This window comes from Lissotriton vulgaris, chromosome 11 (genome assembly GCF_964263255.1).
Source record: "Lissotriton vulgaris chromosome 11, aLisVul1.2, whole genome shotgun sequence".
Lineage (NCBI taxonomy): Eukaryota > Metazoa > Chordata > Amphibia > Caudata > Salamandridae > Lissotriton > Lissotriton vulgaris.
The window spans coordinates 606,030,959-606,049,875 of record NC_141699.1 but is presented as its reverse complement, the minus strand read 5'-3'; the positions used below and the strand labels follow the sequence as shown (position 1 = coordinate 606,049,875).

General features: G+C 46.9%; 1 protein-coding gene across 1 annotated transcript in view; it reads left to right on the top strand.

The window, feature by feature from the left end:
- The window catches only part of XRN1 (5'-3' exoribonuclease 1), a 1,308,150-nt gene that overhangs the window by 990,669 nt on the left and 298,564 nt on the right, over positions 1-18,917 (top strand). The window contains exon 35 of the mRNA XM_086943712.1: positions 12,663-12,770. Within this exon, the coding sequence (XP_086799838.1) occupies positions 12,663-12,770 (108 nt within the window). The remainder of the gene's footprint in view (positions 1-12,662; positions 12,771-18,917) is intronic.

The window sequence follows — 18,917 nt, the reverse complement described above, 5'->3', positions numbered from 1 at the left end:
TATTTTTTCAATTCAATTTCAGTCTGGCAAGAAACTGTTTTTCTCCCTTAGTTTAGGGTTTCAAAGCATTAATACCGCATGCATTTTTGGCCGTTAAACCCACTCTCTGTGGGATACGGTGGCGGACGTGCTGTCCCAGTGTCCGGAGGAGGTCAGGGCACGGCTCGCCCAAGCTCTTGCTGAGAGGAGGGATGCAGCACAGTATTCCATCCAATGTGGACTTGACCCCACGGACTCGCTGGGTAAAGTGATTGCAACGACGGTGGCGATTTGTCGTCATGCCTGGCTGAGATCCCCAAACTTCTCGGGGGATGTCCAGAGCACTCTAATGGACATGCCTTTTGATGGCCGTCATCTCTTTGGCGACATAGCGGATAGTGCGCTGTAGCGCTTTAAGGACTCCAGGGCTACAGAAAAGTCCTTGGACCTGCCTGCCCAGTGCCATCAAACTTCTGCTTTTCGCTCCTTTTGTGGCCAGGGAAGGGGTGCCCTGGCACTTCGACCAGCCTCAGGCCGCAGAACCAACCTCAACGCTGTCGCAGACGTGCATTCCATCGTGGCGGAGAAGGGGGACAGAGAGCCGGTCAGTCCACATCCGCTCCCGCAGCATCTGCCTCAAAGCCTTCCTAGTCTGAGCTTTCAGGCCCATTCCATGCCAGTGGGAGGCAGAGTTCGCCATCACCTGCTCCACTGGCGTACCATCACTTCGGACAGGTGGGTGCTGCAAATCGTCCGAAGGGGCTACTCCCTCCCCTTCGAAGCGACCCCTCCAGCCATGCCACCGCAGTACCACCGCATGTCGGGGGATCACTTGGAACTTCTACGGGAGGAAGTTACAGCCCTCTTGGCCAAAGGGGCCATCGAGCGCGTTCCTGGCCCAGAAGTGGGACGGGGTTGTTACCCCTACTACTTTCTGGTTTTCAAGAAGGGCAAAGGGTGCCTACACCCTATCTTGGACCTCAGGAGAGTCAACGGCTTCCTCCAGAAGGAGAAGTTCAAGATGCTGACGTTAGCTCAAGATTTGGCTACCCTGGACCCTGGCTACTGGCTGGTAGCGTTAGACCTGCAGGACGCTTATTTCCACATTCCTGTCCTGTGGCCCACTGGCGTTGCCTGCAGTTTACGGTGGGCCTCGAGCACTTTTAGTTTACCGTGCTCCCCTTCGCCCTCACCAGTGCCTCGCGGGTGTTCACAAAAGTGATGGCTGTGGTCACAGCTCATCTGCGCAGATCAGGGATTCCAGTCTTCCCTTATCTCAACGACTGGTTGTTGAAGGTGGGCTCGCCCCAAACAGTCATCTCCCACCTCCAGACTATGGCCGACCTCCTGCATTTGCTGGGGTTCTCCATCAAGGTGCCGAAGTCACACCTGAGTCCCTCCCAAAAGCTCCTCTTCATCGGAGCGGTTTTGACTCGGCGCAGTTTCGGGTTTATCCTCCTGAGCAGCGGATTTGGGATATTCAGGCTCTGATTCCGATCTTTCAGCCTTTATCCCGAGTCTCGGTCAGGATGGTCCTACAGCTGCTGCGTCTGATGGCCTCCTGTCCTGCATCCTGCTGGTACATCACGCCAGGTGGCGGATACGGGCTCTGCAGTGGGACCTGAAGTTCCAGTGGGCCCAACATCAGGGCAACCTGTCCGACCACGTCCTGATCCCGGAGGGCACTGCAAGACAGTGGCAGTGGTGGCTCACAGACCACAATTGGGTCAGTGGCAGATCCCTCTCCTACCTCAACCGGAGCACACATTGGTGACGGATTCTTCCCTCCTGGGATGGGGTGGCCGCATGGGAGAGGCGTAGATCAGAGGCCTCTGGTCTCCAGCGGAGTCCCGGCTCCTTATCAACCTTCTGGAGCTGCGGGTGATCCGACTTGCACTGAAGGCATTTCTTCCCTTTGTCCGGGGAAGTGTAGTGCAGTGTTCACGAACAACACCACCTCCATGTGGTATTGCAACAAACAGGGCGGGGTGGGGTCGTGGACCCTATGTCAGGAGGCTCTGCGCATCTGGACATGGCTGGAACATCAGGGTGTCACCCTGGTGGTTCTACACCTGGCAGGTTCCCTGAATGCCGGGGCGACTAACTCAGCCGTCGGTGCATGATGATCACGAATGGCGTCTGAACTCGGACGTGGCGCAAGGTGTCTCGCAGCAGTTGGGAGTGCCTTGGTTAGATTTATTCGCCACCGAAGAGAACGCGCAATGTCATCAGTTCTGCGTGTTGGAGTTTCCAAGGCAGCACTCGCTCTGAGACGCTTTTCTACGCGAGTGGAGTTGCGGTCTGTTATACGCCTTTCCGCCTATACCACTTCTGCCCAGAGTGCTGAAGATCAGGTGCGACCGGGCCCAAGTCATCCTTGTGGCTCCGGATTGGGCACGAAGATACTGGTATCCCGAGCTGCTCAGTCTGTCAATCGATCCCCCGATTCGACTGCCTCTTCAGGAGAACCTTCTGTCGCAGCAGCAGGGGACGGTGCTCCACCCGAGCTTCTCCAGCCTCCACCTCCATGCGTGGAGATTGAGCGGCGGCAGTTGATGCCATTTGACTTGCCTCCTGAAGTCTGTGATGTCATTCTGGCAGCCAGGCTTCCCTCCACAAAATCGGTATATGCCTGCAGGTGGAACACATTTGTGGCATGGGGCACAGCAAAGGCTGTGGATCCCCTTTCCACCCATCTTTCTGAGGTTCTCCTTTCTTTTTTCCCTTGCCCAGCAGGGCTCTGCTCTGGGCACCATCAAGGGATATCTTTCAGCTGTTTGTCTTCTTAAGGCTTCCTGATCAGCCTTCTCTCCAAGTCCCCAGTTGTAAATAGTTTCTTGAAAGGCATTACTCACATGTTTCCTCCTATTCCCTTCGTAATGCCTCAGTGGGACTTGAATCTGTTGTTAACCTATCTGATGTGTGCTCCATTTGAGCCACTCCACAACTGTCCTCTTCGTCTTCTGACTCTGAAAACTGCTTTCCTGGATGCCATCACCTCTGCCAGAAGAGTGAGTGAGCTCCAGGCTCTTTCTTCTAAACCTCCCTTCCTCTCTGTCCGTCCGGACAAAGTTGTTCTGAGGACTCGTCCTTCTTTTCTACCCAAGGTGGTTACTGCCTTTCACATAGGGCAGACCATTATTTTGCACACCTTCTTTCCGCCTCTGCATCCTTCGAAAGAGGAAGAGAGGCTCCACCGTCTGGACCCAAAACATGTGCTTTCCTATTAACTGAACCACTCACAACAGTTCCGGGTGGACGACCAACTTTTTGTTGACTATGCGGGCGCTAAGAAGGGACGGGCGGTACACAAACTGACCATCTCTCGGTGGGTCGTTTTGTGCATCAAGGTCTGTAATTCCTTGGCTAAAAAGGATCCTCCTGAGGGGCGGCACGCCCATTCCACTCGGGCCATGGCGGCTACTACTGCCCTGGGTCGGGGAGTCCCTTTGCAGGACATTTGTCAGGAAGCTACGTGGGCCTCGCTGCACACGTTTGCCAAGCACTACTGCCTCGACAGCCAAGCCTGGAGGGATGGCTTCTTTAGCCGTTCGGTTCTCCAGGACTTTTTGGTGTGATCTTGGTTCGCAGACCCACCACCGGGGTTGGTATTGCTGGGGTATTTATTCTAAGTTAAGGAATCTAGCTAACGTGTTTCTTTCAAATGCAAAAGTTACTTACCTTCGATAACGATATATCTGTAAGAAACATTAGTTAGATTCCTTACCGCCCACCCATCCTCCCCGTTTTTGCAAACCGATATCTAGGGTTAAGGACATCCCTTTCAGGGCCCTAGTTTCATGGCACCAGTGTCGGTTTCTTGCATGGTTCTGCATTCCTGGTCCAGAAAGCTATGTACAGAACTGACATCAGCACGTGAGGGCAGCGTCTAAGTACTCCGACGTCATCCCAGCGATTACGACGACGGACGCGGAGCAGCAGACGACGGACGCGGAGCAGAAGACGACGCCTACCGACGCGCAGGGGTACTGCTGACAAAAACTTTACAGATCCAGTCTGACGCCTGGGGATTATTCTAAGGTAAGGAATCTAACTAACTAATGTTTCTTACAGATGTATCGTTATCGAAGGTAACTAACTTGTGCTTCTGGTCCACTCTGGTGCCTGGAGAGATTCACAAGGTGAAGAATCTGCATTAGACTGAGTGTCCGCTAGAAAAAGAGTTACCGAAGGTAAGTAACTTATTCATCAACAGTGCTGCATGAGCATGCCATGCTTCATACCCATAAGCCTTTTCCTCTTTCTATCTGCCTGGAGAGGACAGATCCTGCATTGTCTTATTTATTTACAATTGCTTCTTCTTTTGGCATGAAAAGTTTTCATTATGGGCATAGTTTTCATTCTGGCCTTTTGTCTGCTGAATATTTTTTTCATTATCTTTGCCCAGTTGATATTGAAAGTTGCTCATGCCAGGTTTCAAAGAGTGCATGATCGAGATGGTGTTGTCTACAAAGCCTGTCTCTGTTGGTTAGGCAGTCTTACTTCCAGCATTTATTGTCAATTACACAATGGGTTTGGTAGACATCGCTCATCATTATTTGCAGAATATGCAAGAGGAGATGGTAGGATTCATGCTCTTCAGTTCTATGCTAACTTTTTGGTAAGGGTATAATCAGTACAGAGGTTGCCATTATTTATCCCAAAGACACTGCGCTATTACATGCACACCACTCCTTCCCAAAAGAAAGTCTTCTCTTGGGGGTCTTAAGGTATTATCTTAAATTGAGCCTCACAGTTGACTCTATAGTGTGTTCAAAATAGCAATATCAATGCAGTTTTCTCTTATACAAGTGAAAAGGTTGTATCACAAGCAAATTAACAGTTACTAGTCTAGCTCATGTTTTTAATGAAACAGGTGGTTCTCTGACCTTAAGTATCTGCGAAATGAAAGGGAGATGCTAGCATTGTTTGGGTCACTTGAAGGCTTTCTGAATCATGACTTAATAAGACTTGGATGCTCCCTGAAATTACAGGTTTAGAGCTCAGCAGAGTTGCACTACTGACCAAGAATATACAAGATCAGTAATAATTTCCCTTTGGGAAGTGTTTACGGTACATCATGCATACTTTTCTACCCTCCACTTATGAAGGTTTGACAGTCATTCTCAATTTAAAGACATACATTTCTGGATGTGGATTTGTACATATGAGGTATCACCCCCCATGATTTGGGTTCTTGTTACTTAATATTTATGGGTTTTCAATATGTGGGCAATCTAGTTTCCAAACTCAAAGGTACCTGACTGACAAATCGGGACAGTGACCACACTTAGAAATGATGGAAATGGAATGAGCTGATTAGTTCATTTGAAAACACAAAGTAAAGGAGAAGAATATATTTTACATATTAAGCTATCGTGGGAATTTGTCTATTGTATGATATTGTATAGCAGTTTCTTACTCATTGCAGTGCCTACAGTGCATTTTTGATGGTTGACTCAGTAGCTTCTTTATATTGTGGAGCAATCCGATTTGGACCAGGTTCTTGGGTGCTCTTCTGAATGAAAGGCTCAAACAGTTTTGATTGTGTTTTGATCGACAAAGGATGAATAGGGTGCGCTGTGTGATGCTAGGAGAAGTAGTGTGGCTATAGTGCTTCGGGCATCGCTGCACGTAGCCATGCGGAGTCATGTTGCCACACAGTATTTTGGGAGGAACGTAATAAAAGGATTATATAACAGAGGGTTGCTCCTTGCACATGCTGACTGATGGGTATTCTCAGTTTAGTCCAGTAGATATTGTTTAAAGAAACAGTGTGAGAAGTTGGCCTGATATATAGTGATCACTATTCTAGTGATCACTGTGTATCATACCAAACAACCCTTATTGATGATTGGTTGTAAGTCAACCTTATAAACCAGCTATCCTAGTAGCGTGGACAAAAGCAGTCTTTAGGCTAAACTCTAGAGGGCGTGTTAAGCCAGCTGTTTTACCATCACATATACCCCTTGAACACCAAGTGAAAGGACATCACCCAAGTTGTTATAAAAATAAAGGATATTTATTAATAACAAGTCTACCCTGAACTCTTTATGAGTCAGGGAGCTAAGCACAATACAACACTCTTACGAAAATACTAAAAGTGGAATGCGAAATACTAGCAGGTGAGTAACTCGATCCAAAGGCTTCAGGATCGCTAGGACTACACTACTGAACTCTAAGGTTAGGAGCAGGAGGCCTAGGGAGATCGGGTGCAGATTGTGCACTCTCACGCGGGATGCGGGACAAAGTCTATGGAGGCTAGTATTTCTAAAGTTACTGTTTTCGGACGAATCCGACTAGGTAGACTTAAAACTAAAAAGGATCTGGACACTTGGATAGTGAACCTGCGTTGGAGCACCGAAATGCTCGGGTTACCTAGCCCAGGGGCTGCGGCTGCATAGGGTTCAAAAGACGTCGGGAATCCTCGTTGTAGTCCATGGAGCCTGAAAGAAGAAGTTGCTGGCAGGCGACCAGCGAAGATGTTCGGTGTGATCCAAGCCTGGATCGGTGATGGAGACAACCTGAAAGCAGAGGGGACTCAGTTCTTAATCACTAGCCAGTGATTGTGTGGGCACCAGGATGGCACCGGATGAAGTCACCTCGACCAGGTGAGTGGGCGACGCTGGACTCTGCAGTCAGACGGGCCAGGAGGCGTTGTCGGCGACCAGGCTGGAGGTGCGAGCCGTCCCACGAGGGTGTCTGCTGTCGGCGATGCTGGACCCAAGATGGGGGCAACAAACCTTGGCAAAGGCAAGCCCACGCGGTGGAGTCAAGATAGCGTCTGGAGTGGACCAGGAGGGTCCGGTGTGCTCCTCTTTTGGGAGGGAGCAAGGGCCAGTCCGGAGCAACCAGACCAGCGGTGAAATCGTCGTGGTACGTCGTCAGGAGGGCCACTAGCCGACGGGCAAGTGACCGGACAACGTGGCAAGCAGCAAAGAGCAGAAGGGCCCCACGCAGATCTCGTGGATGCTTGGGGGCTGGACTTCAGTGCTGGAGCTGCTCTGGGTTGGGGCTTCTCAAACCCCTGTGCACTCACTCGAGGATCCCTCGGAGGTCGTGCTGGTTAGGCGTCGTGCAGGTTTTGAAGATGGCCGGTCCCTCAGGTCTCGTAACACCCACGAATCTCAGCTGGGCTGATGATGCAGGTGGAGGTCAGAGATGCCAGAGAATCCGGGTCTCGTTGAGCTGGTCAGTCTTGATCTGGAGGATAGACGTGCAGCAAACCGTGATGCTTAGGTGGTGCCTGCGGGTGCAGAGTGGCTACTCCTTAGCCACAAGGGAGAGTCTTCAAAGAAAGTCAAGAGTTCCTTTCGTGGAAAGTAGTTCAAGATTCAAGATGATCTAATTTGGGAAGGGGGCCCGCTCCTACCTTTATTCTAAGAAAAGGGTCTGGCACGCGACTAGGTCCTGCCCGTGGGTGGGACCAGGAGGGGGGTGGTTACACACCTCTCCTTTGTCCGGTCTCTCCCCAGCTCAGGGGCTGGGGTGCCCCTGGAACTGGTTTGAGCCGGCATATGCACAGTGAGCACCGGGGTGCCACTTGCAGTCACCTTCCTCTCAGCCCTGCCTATCTGGGATACACAAAACCCTGTCTGGGATGGTGCTAGCACCGCCCCTGACAGGAAACCCTTTGTCCGAGCTCTCCTCGCTGGAAGGACTCCCAGCAGCAGGAGGTCAGACTTGTGTCTGTGGTTGCAGCATCCATTTTGTGATGCTGAGGCTCGAGTTAACTTTAACCGGGGTTCACAGTTACATACATGTTGTGTCCCTCTAGAAGGGTGGAATGCTAACCCCGTCGCCAGAATTGGCGAGGGGTTAGTATTCCAATTCGTATGACACCTTACTCGACATGTTTTGATAAAGCGACACCAAAGTTGGCAAATAACCGCGAGGATTATAATGCACTTAAGAGTATATGGTACGCGTTATCATAGAACAGCTATTAGGACTTGGTTCCGCAAGCTGCAAATGGGCTCAGCTCATGCCAGAGCACCATCTCACATAATTCCAAGCACTCTGCCTTCAGGATTGATAAGGCCTGCCATAGAAGTGACTGATAGGAATACATGTGTCCATTTTAGGTTTAGATATAGGAATACTATATCTAAAGCAAAAGGTGATTACACCACCTTGCCCCAGCTGTCGTGCAGCCAGTTGTGTCAGATTTGGATGGCCAGCCAGGGGTGGCATAATGCATGCTGCAGCCTCTGGTAGGCCCTGGGTACACCTATGCCCTGGGTACCTAGGTACACTGTACAGGGACTGATAAGGTGACTCAGTATCCAATTAGATATGTGCCTAGGGTACATGGAATCCATTTTACAGAGAGAGCAGTGGGCCTGGGGCCCTGATTAGCAGGGTCCCAGGTCAACTAAGTCGAAAAACCAGCAAAACACCAGGCAAAAAGTTGGGGGTAACCATAGTTAGATATCCACCTTCCTACAAACGGCATCTTCTTTCTAGCCCTTCTTCCTTCAATTTTGTTGCTATTAATTCTTTTTGTCCTCAGGATTGTGCCCCAGGGTTAGGAAGTGTGAACTGAGAAAAATAACCACTAATAGCTTTTTTATTCTTTATAAGGGGGAGTTATTCAAAGTGGCACTGTTTAGGATCTGATAGTCCCCATTGTGGTAGTAGAGTATGATTCTTGATTAACGAGAAGGAAGTTCTGTTCCATTGATCACCTGGTAGGCAAGACAAAAGGCTACATTTATAGGTTTCTCTAGCGACCAGGAACTGATTCAAACCCTTTATGGCATGATTGATGTGGAGGCACCTCCTAAAGTTTGGCAATTGTCTTGGTGGTTGCAGTATTCTGGATCCGTTCTAGTGCGCAGACTATGTGTTTAAAGTGCCTGATATGAAGCCCATAACCATAATTAATGTGTTACACCAGTAGAACATTTGAAGTAGAACCCTATAATAGTCCAGTGAGGAAAAATCTTGGAAAAAGTGACAAAGCCTCTTTGGTCAATTGCTGGACCAATGATTGGTTAGAATTCTTATTCACCATTAGGTATTTTGCAAGTGTAGCGATTTATTTATTTCATTTATTTAATGAGTTTTATATAGCGCTAGCTAGACCCGGAGGTATCCGAGCACTATACATGAGGTTCCACAAAGTTACAAAATGTACCAGTTACATCAATTACAACATTGCATACGTTACTAGTAAAACATTCAAAGAGCTTAGGAGATAAGATAGCTGGAGCGTAGAAGGGTAAGGGGGTAGGGTGAAGGGGAAGGAGGGCGGTACGACGGCTAGACGAAGGAAAGTCTGCCCCAAGTCCGGCTGGGTTGGTGACGGTCTAGAGGGAAGACCACAGCCCATCTCCTCTTTAGCTATCAGGTAGCTCCACCGGGCATCAGCCAAATGGCAAGGTATTGGTTAAAAATATTTAAAGAACATAGGAAGGCGAGATAAATGGAGCGTAGAAGGGTAGGGTAAAAGGGAAAGGGGGAGATACGACGGCGAGACAAAAGGTCTGCCCAAAGTCCGGGTGGGTAGGTGACGGCCGAGGGGGAAGTCCACAGCCCATCTCCTCTTTAGCTGAACAGGTAGCTCCACAGGACATCAGTCAGCTAGCTTGGTCTCAACAGTCGGAGGAAGATCCCATAATTTATGTCATGATGGGAGAGCCAGGTGGGGAATGATGGTGGGGGAGCACCCCTAGCCTCGCTGGTGTGCGCTCGGTGAGCCAGTCCATGGAGTCCGGAGTGGGTGGTTGGGCTTCTCTATTAGCTGCAGTCCGGTGGAGCGAGAAGGGGTGGGTGGAGAAAGGGCTTCAAGAGTGGGGTATAGTAGGTAGGAGCCTAGTTGTTTAGACCGTTTGTGTGGTGGCCAAGTCGAGGTCAGGCACCAGGGTAATCTGGGATCCCTCGACCCCTGTCTCCTGGTGATTCGGGCTTGCACAGCCGCCATGTTGGAGTCAGCGCATTCTCACTTGGATACTACACCGGAGGGAAATCTCCTGGTAGACTTTCGCGTGTAGCGTGGCCCAGACGGTGAGGGTTCATGTCCTGCTAACCTCTGGCGTGCTCCCATTTTCAGCAGGTACCTTCCTAGCAGTCAGGTTCCATTGTTTTGGCTACAAAAGAGGTAACTCTTCAAGCCTTTTGCAGTATAGGGGATATTGTAGTACCACGGGGGAGCAGCCGCTTACTCCGGGGATCAAGGCGGTCAAATTACTTACGCAAGTTTATCTGAAATGCCTGCTGTCATCGGGGCTCAGTCGCTCGTTCCGCCGGTATGTTCAGGTGATTCACGTTATCCACTACTCCGGGTTACACCATAAAGTCCTGTCCCGCATCCCTGTTGCGGCTGCCATTTTGCTGCATCTGAGGAGGAGCGGTCCGTGATATCCGGCTGGGCTCCGGCAACGCTGCACGTACCTCGGTCTCGTCACGCAGATGCTTTGCCATATGGTGGCTCCCTTGCCCTCGGGCACTCTTATCAGGGTTTCAGCGTCTTCCAGGGCCTTATCTAAATTAGGCTCGAGGGTCAAACGCTGCCATTTTGAGCCAGGCAGGCCAACTCTCCACCGGAGTCTCACTCTGCTGTTTGTTAGGAGTGGTTTGGTTTTTATAGGCCATATGATAGTGGCATCGTATATCTGCCATTTTCCGTAAGTGGTAAGTTTCGGTTTTAGAAAAACGTACCATTATGTTGTTTCATTGCATCCAAATAACATAACCTGCGTGTCGAATTATTACTAGGACAAAATCACTTTTCCCAAAGTTCCCAAATAGGCTCCAGGAAGAATGACCATTATTTTATGATGGTGATTTTTGTAATGCTGCATAAAGTTACTTTGGTTTTTAGGCAAAACAGTACGAACCAGTGAGATACCCAAAATGTTTCTTTAACTACAGGTAGGTATAGGCCAGGGCTGTAGATACAAGTTGCAGTTGCTTATTACTGCCATATTACATGTGTTATAAAGGATCTTACAGGACCAAAGAGCCATCTCTCTACGGTGCTTCAAGAGCACCCTGGAATGCGGATGTCCACATATTCTGCTGCATTTTACCGAGTTCTTTAGATCTGTGAAGACCACATCTCAGATAGCATTTTTCAGTGAGCTCCCTTAGGCACTTCTTAAATGATAACAGAATTTCAAAGAGGTTTCTTTTCCCTCACCAATTTACCTAACCAAGCCAAATACAACCTTACTTGCACCTGGCTAGTTATGAATGGTACATTGAAGACAGCCATGTACGTTTTACTGTGTAGCGTAGCAAATCAAAGTGCTAGGAGGATGTTTTTAGATACATTTGGAGGGCACTGTTAAGCTGGATATTCAGCAATGGAGGCAGACATGAATTTCAGTGGTGTCATAGTATCTTAAACATGCAGATTTGGGTTGAGTAGATTTGGGGCTTACAATTTGCATGAAGAACGTGTCAAAGTTTGTTCTTGATTGAAAGTGAGATGTTGTTTTTTTTCTTTTTCAATTAAATGTTGAGCAGGTGAGTTTCACGTCCTGCAAGTAATTGTCCCAGTTTTGGGTTGCAGTCTTGGTTACTGAACTCAAAGATGATTTTGAAGAGCTCCTTAGTTTGGCAAGCAGCATCTGAGATCCATTGAGAGCTGTGTGAACTCTAGCCTTTCTTGATGATTGCTTTGTCTTCTTTTCTACTGCCTATGTATTTGATGTTCTACATCATAATTGCATGTTTTCTCCACTGACTCTATGGTTCTAGTTAATGTTTTTGTAGTTTTACATCTGAGGACAGCCAGCACATCTTCCAATAAAAATTATGTTTTCATGAGGCTTTGAGGTGATCCACTTTGTCAAATACCGCTGAGATAATTTGATGGAATTGATTGTCATCAGTGGACCCTATGGTCATATGCAAATCAGCTGTATCCAGAATAAGTCAATGTTCAGTTCTATCAATGATTTGGGAAGTGTATTTGTGCACAAGTTTGGTGGCGCGGCTAGAGTTAAGATTAGGTTGAAGTTGATGATGTGGTGATAGTGAAAGTAGCAAAGAGCTTTCATGTCTCTGCAGTCAATCTGTTGTGGACTGTGATCGCATCAGATGCTGGCCTTGTGTCTGTAGCTGCAGATGCTCTGGTCAGACTGTGCTTCTGAACCTAGTCTTCGAAATGAGCTTGTAGTGAAGTGAAGTATGTTGTGACAGTTCCTCCGTGTGATGCCAGGAGTGATGACGTGATGCTTGCCTTAACAATCTTTTTTAGTTTTTCAATAGACTCACGGTTTGCCTCTCCCTGAGAATCTCCTTATCAAGGGTGATTGGCTGCTGTTGACTGTGTCTTTGCTCTTAGCAGAAACAAATTGGGGATTACTATTTATCCAATATACAGGATTGTATCTGTAATGTGCATCAATATTGCCTGCTGCAGTTAGTATTTGTTTTACTTTGTCCCTAAGCCTTGCGATAATACAAGTTAAGATTAAGTAAGAGCCTAACAAAAGCAGAAGAGAAATTTTGAGAAAACGCTGGTAACCTTTATAGCTAAAGGTGTATTGCCTAAGGAAAATATGATAATCCACCATTTTGGGGGTCATATTTACATTGGGACACTGCTGAAAGTAAAATCAATGGGCATTTTGCTCTAGTTTGATTTCTGCATTTTGCCTAGAGAGGTTTTGTGAAATACTGTTCATTTTGTTTTAGTCACATAATTAATGAGATAACATTCTCTTTATCAGCCTCTCCCAGACTTTTCAAAGCAGAACTTTAGACTTTTAAAAAGGAATGAAAATGTAAGCCTTACAGAAGATCAACAGAATACATGCAATACCAAAACACCCGAAAAGGTAAAACACTTTCTAATGCATCTGTACATACATTGATTACCATTTGTGCCTTTCATGAGTTACTAAATGTGTAATTGTGCCTAGGCAGCTCTTGGTGTGACAACATTACAGGGAAATCATTATAAGGTTATATCATTACAGTGGTGTGTGTGTTTAAAATAACTGAAAAGGAATTGGGGGGTGTATATATTTGGGGCACTGTTGTATTACAGATTTCAAATGGTTTTAAAAGCTATCTGGTTTGGGGAGCGGAGCCTGGGGTCGGGTGGTTAAAATGTTAATAAACATTTTGCACCTTTGGGTGACAGGTGGAAACAATGATGCGAGGCACCACACTTTTCCTACCAGTATGCCTCAAATTTTTATTTTTATTTTATTTCTTCATTAAAGATTTTCATGTAGCATGCATCTGGCCAAAACAGCAAAAACTCTTGACAGGTAACAATTTCATGTAAAAGAAATTCAAGCGCAGTAGTGTAGGCAAGTTCAGTTAATTAGTAGTAGGGCAATAGAATTAGTTCTTAAGGTAAATTCTGAATATGTGAAATTTCATAGCTTTTTGTAAGAAGTTCAAGTTAGGGTTGGGTTTAAGCTCCTCTAGTAAACCTTCCTGCATCTTTGTTTATGACAGAAGACCTGGTTTGATCTTTCTAAAGTTTCTAGGAGTATGGGCAATGTATGGTGCTATTTCCCTCCATTATTCAACCTTCATCTTTCAGATATTTTATTATGCTGAGATGTAGTACTTTTTGGGAGACACTTCATTTTGAAGTGAATTCTGGTTTCAAGAGGAAGCCATTATTTGTCTCCTAGAATGGCAGTGATGCGATTAGATTTATTTGCACCTTTGATTAGGTGGGCTGAAAGAAGGAAGTTAAATTTAAGAGAAGCTGCTTCTGATTTTGGGAGGTCAGCCGGCATCCTATTACACAATATGTGAATGAGCGAATCAGAGCTTGAATAATTGTTCTAATATTGGAGATAAGCATGGAGGGTTTCAGTTTTCAGGGTAGATTGAGTTGAAAGGAGTTTTTGTAAGATTGTAAATGTTCAGAATAGTTAGTTCAATGTTGAAGCCTAGTGATTTGTCAAAAAGAAACAATGTTGATAAGATGCCAGCATCAGAGACTTTTCTTTCTCTTTTAGCACCAGAGATGTGGATTCTCTGGAGTATACTAGGAGGGATTTTGTTTCTATTGGATTCAGTTTCAGAGATCTTTTTTTTTTTAAGGACGATATTAGTGCAATGTTTGAAGGATTAGAGATTTTAAAGTACACTCATATATTGTTTTCAATTAAAATTGTTATTTTGGCTGTAAAGCATAAAAAGGCAATAAAACATAGTATAAAACATTAAGATCAAGCAAGTATACACTAAAAAGACCTACTTAGGTCAAACACACTTAAAACTATTTGATACAATCGATACAGCCAAAACAATTCCTCAAATCAGTAAAATAAGTCATAAAAGTAAGAAAATGCAATCTTGGACCGTAGATTCTCAGAATGCAGGTGCATAGGGGAAAACAAAGTCTCTAAGGGCACCCTGTGATTTCATAATGTGCCGATACAGTCATGGACTACAATATCTCAAAGTGCTAGTGCATGAGGAGTAGCGGAGGCACTAAGAGCACCCTGTGCTGTTGTGATATCGGGTCCCGCACTAAGCTTGGACATCATGCGCCTAGTCCTCTCTGTCCCCAGAAGGTTAAGACACAGCGAAAACAATGCTTTCTCTTGTGACTTCTTACCATACCTCAAGGGAAGGCTAGTTCAAGTGTTAACTGATAACACTACCTCCATGTGGTACTGCAACAAACAGAGGGGGGTGGATTCGTGGACCGTCTTTCAAGAGGCCCTGCGTCTCTCGGCTTGGCTGGAACTACAGGGTATTTCCCTGGTGGTTCAACATCTGGCCGGTTCTCTGAACGCCAGAGTATATGAACTCAGCTGTCTGTGCCTCACTATGAAAACAGCATTTTTACTGGCAATATCTTCTGCCAGGAGAGTGAGGGAACTGCAGGCTCTGTCATCTCAGCCTTCTAACCTGACAATCTTTCCTGACAAGGTAGTGCTCTGCTTTAGGGCTTCTAATTTGCCCAAGGTAGAAACACCTTTCCATCTGGGACAATCGGTCACCTTGCCCACCTTCTATGCCCCTCCACGTCCTTCCAAAGAAGAGCGTCTCCAACGTCAGGATGCAAAGAGAGGTGTCATTTTACCTTGACCCCACTAAAACGTTCCAGGTGGACGAGCAGGTTTTTGTAGGGTATGTAGGAGCAAAGAAGGGGCGTACTGTACAGAAGAGTAGCATATCATGTTGGGTCATCCTCTGCATTAAAATATGTTACACCTTGGTGAAGAAACCGCTTCCTGAAGGTCTTGGGACCCATTCTACCAGGGCGAAGATGGCCAACACCGCTCTTCCACATGGTGTTCCGGTTCTTGACATCTGCCAGGCAGCCACGTGGGCATCTTTGCACACGTTCGCCAAGCATTACAGCCTGGATAACCAGATCCGCAGGGAGGGCCTTTTTTGTCTGTTCTTTTCTACAGGACTTTTTGGTTTGAAGCTTTTCTGCAGTTCCTCCTCCGTGGATGGTATTGCTTGGGTATCTGGTCAAAAGTAAGGGATCTGCGGCTAGATGTCTCTATCAGATGGACAAGTTGCTTACCTTCGATAACGCCTTATCTGGTAGAGACATGCTGTAGATTCCTTACCGACCCACCCATTCTTCCCACAATGAAGATTAGTTTTAGTGTAAGGGCTGTTTCCATTCAGGGCACTAGTTGTTTTTTGACACACCATGGTCAGTCACTACATGGCTCCTTGCCTCTGGCGTGGAAAGTCATGGAAAGTACTGATGTCAGCACGCCGAGGTGGTGCCCATATAGACGCGGACATCATGGCGATGAACCAGAAGCCTACGAAGTTCAAAGGTAAGGAGTCTGCGTCTAGATCATGTCTCTACAAGATAAGGCGTTACTGAAGGTAAGTAGCTTGTCCAACCATTCCATTTCTTTGTTGGTAAGCTCACCTGGAGCCTCACTCTGTCCCTCACGCATCTGTGGGACCCCCACATGAACCATGACATGGGGGCAGGAGGCTTATGGTAGATCATTCACTGGGTGACGCTGAAGTGGGGGCGTGAGCTTCTGCTGGGTATAGTCGGGCCTAGGTGCACAATCCTTACTGCCCATGGTGGTCCTTTGGCGGCCCAAGTATCAACTAGAGTGTAATGAAGAAGCTGTGTACTGTGTAGCGTGTGTAGAGGGAAAAGCAGGTAGGAGGTAATTATTTTTCGCTCATCTGACGTGGCAGGAACCACGGGGCTAGGGCAGTAGACTGACCAGATACAGCCCGCTGGCTGTCCCTGGGGGCGGTGTTTAAGGCCCTAGAAGTATGTGAAGTGTGGAACTGACCTAGCATAAGACCCCAAGCCCTTGTTCAATCGCCAGCAGCTGGTCGCAAATGGGAGAAAGTTCAGCAACAAGTATATTTTTAAAATCTCTAATAAGGGCCTTCTTTAGTTGAACAAACCAGAGGGGGGCAGTAGCTGGCCCATCGACTGCAAGACCGTTTTCAGGGGGCTATGAAGTGGCCTTGGAGCCTGGAATAGAACAAGATCTCACCTTGTTATTAAGTGTCAAATGATGACTCTGGGCCTGTCACCTAGTATAGTCCTATTTTGTTATCCTATATATAGATGGTGATTATTTTTTCATGGAGTCCCATGGAACGTTTGATCAGTGCGAGAGCTAGGGTTAATCCTTTTGGTACACAGTGTAATCTAATGAAGTTATGTAGGAAGTTGGCTTTTTAGGTCTCGCCTACGCAGCACGCATGCGCTGCATAGGAGACCTTTAGGAATCGATACAGTTTTTCGGCCCAAAACGTGCACGCTTTGCATTGCTTTGAATGGCATCGCGTGCACATTTGGCGAATCCCTTGCGGGAGCAAGCTTTGAAACCATCTGTTTGTAATTAACTTTCAAACAGATGGTGTCCCTACTCCTCCTGCAAGGGAAAGGTCTTGGGAAGTTTACATCAGTACGTCACGCCGTTTGCACGCTGATTGGCCACTGCGTGCTTCAATCCCGCCCGCAGAGGAGGCGGACTTTCTCCTTAGTCGGCGCCCTTGTTCCTGGCAATGGGGCCAGTTCCCTCGTAGCCCCACGGAGACGTCAGGTCCCCTCCGCTCACGGGGAGACCTTCACCGCACCGGCTCGAGCGAGGAGGTCGCAGCCGCTATCTGGGAGTCTACGCCGTGTGCTGAGCCTCCTCGCCGTGGCATCTTTCTTTGTTCCGGATGATTGCGCAATCGCCAAATGTGGGTATAACCATAGAGCTTCTGGCCAGAATAGGTCAATCTTGTACACTTTTCCTGCATTCAGGCCTGCAGACATATCCATGCACTATAAAAAGGCGCACTTTTAACTCTAGGTTCCCAAATAAGTCAATCAATCAAGGTATTGGTCTCAGACTTGTGTTACTCAATAAATGTAAAGGACACCATGATCCCGAACTGCTGAAGAAGTGCTGTACCTATCATAAATAATGTAGGAAAACACTTACGGATGTAACAATTTACTTCACACTCGTTTCTTAAACTTGATGCTGAAGTATCTATTCACAGAGGTGACACTCTGCGACATAAGGCGTGTAAAATTAATGCAGCTCAACGCATTGCATGACCCAGTCAAACGGAACTTAAATAAGGTGTCTTGTTTTAGGAATAAGAAGGATGGTCCACTACCACTTCCAATTATTTGTGTACTTGTGATTTTGCAGTACATTCACAACTCAGTGGGTGGCAGGATGCCCTAATATTCTCCGCCCGAAATTACATTAAAACTACAGCACGTCGAGTCAGGTTTGTGTGGCATCTTTCCATCCAATGTGTATTGAGTTAGGTAGAGTTATATCCCCAATGATGCGTATCCAACCTATCCGAATGCTCCAAATCGCAATACGTCATACATGGCACTCGGTTCAGAAAATCCGCTGATAGGGTTGGATCTACTTGTAAACTTGATGAAACTGGTTATGAAAGGTGGTACAACGTTGAGACATTACGAGTAAAAAGATATAATTCAGGTGTCATCTACCTTCCTTTCACATGATCTTAAATGATCAGAAGTGTATTACATATCAAGATACATTTAGGTTGATGTCTCCATTAGGTAAACAAGCATTGGCATAGCCAATAGGTCTCGCTTTTGGGACCTTATAAGTATTTAGTTATGCAGCACAATATCCTTGGTGCAACAACATCAACTGTTGCATGGCTAATCACTTATAAGGTCCCAAAGTCGAGACCTATTGGCTATGCCAATGTTTGGTATGTAATTGGCCAATGTAGGGGCACACCATGCAAAAAGTCCAGACGACCCTTATTGGTTTGCAGGGCTTACTTTAATAATCCCAGTGCTTTTTTGTGGTAGTGTGGCCTAGCAGCTTAAGCATATTAGAAGGGAGTGTTAAGCTTTTGTTGCACACACAGCGCAAAAAATGACACACACTCAATAAGAAAATTTAGGCCAGTTTGGAAAAATAGATTTTTATATAATTTTAGACAACAAGATCATCGGAATCGGGTAAGCACTTTCGGAGTTATGAATTTTACAAGAAAACAGTAAAACACTCAAATAGCGGCTTTTGAGGTATGAGCCTTGAATGCGGTAATGGTATCCTATTGGAGAAAATGCATATACTTGTAAACGGTTGTAGGGGGGTGCCCTTTTGGACTTAAAGTGCTTGGGGGCCAAGGTCCAAAGATCCACCAGCAGTTCAGGTTCACCTGCTCTGGTGTGTCCGGGTGCAGAGGTGCTGGTCGCAATGGTAGCCTCGCGTGCTACACAGTTTAGTCCAAAGTACCTGTAACAAAAAGGCTGCAAGTGCAGACTTTGGGACAAGTCCAGCAGAACCCAAAGGGGTGGCTCAGCTCGTGAGGTTTTCTGGAGAGAGGAGACTCAGTCTGTTTCCGTGAACTCGTGCTGTGGGGCTCGGATGCAGAAGTGTTTGGCTGGCTAGCCACTTGAGTTGGAGGCTCTCATGGTTCTTGGGTTGACCTGGAAAGTGGAAGAAAACAAGACAAGTCCACTCTGTATGGGGCTCGTCGGTCCTGAAGTCCCTCTTCAGCAGGTC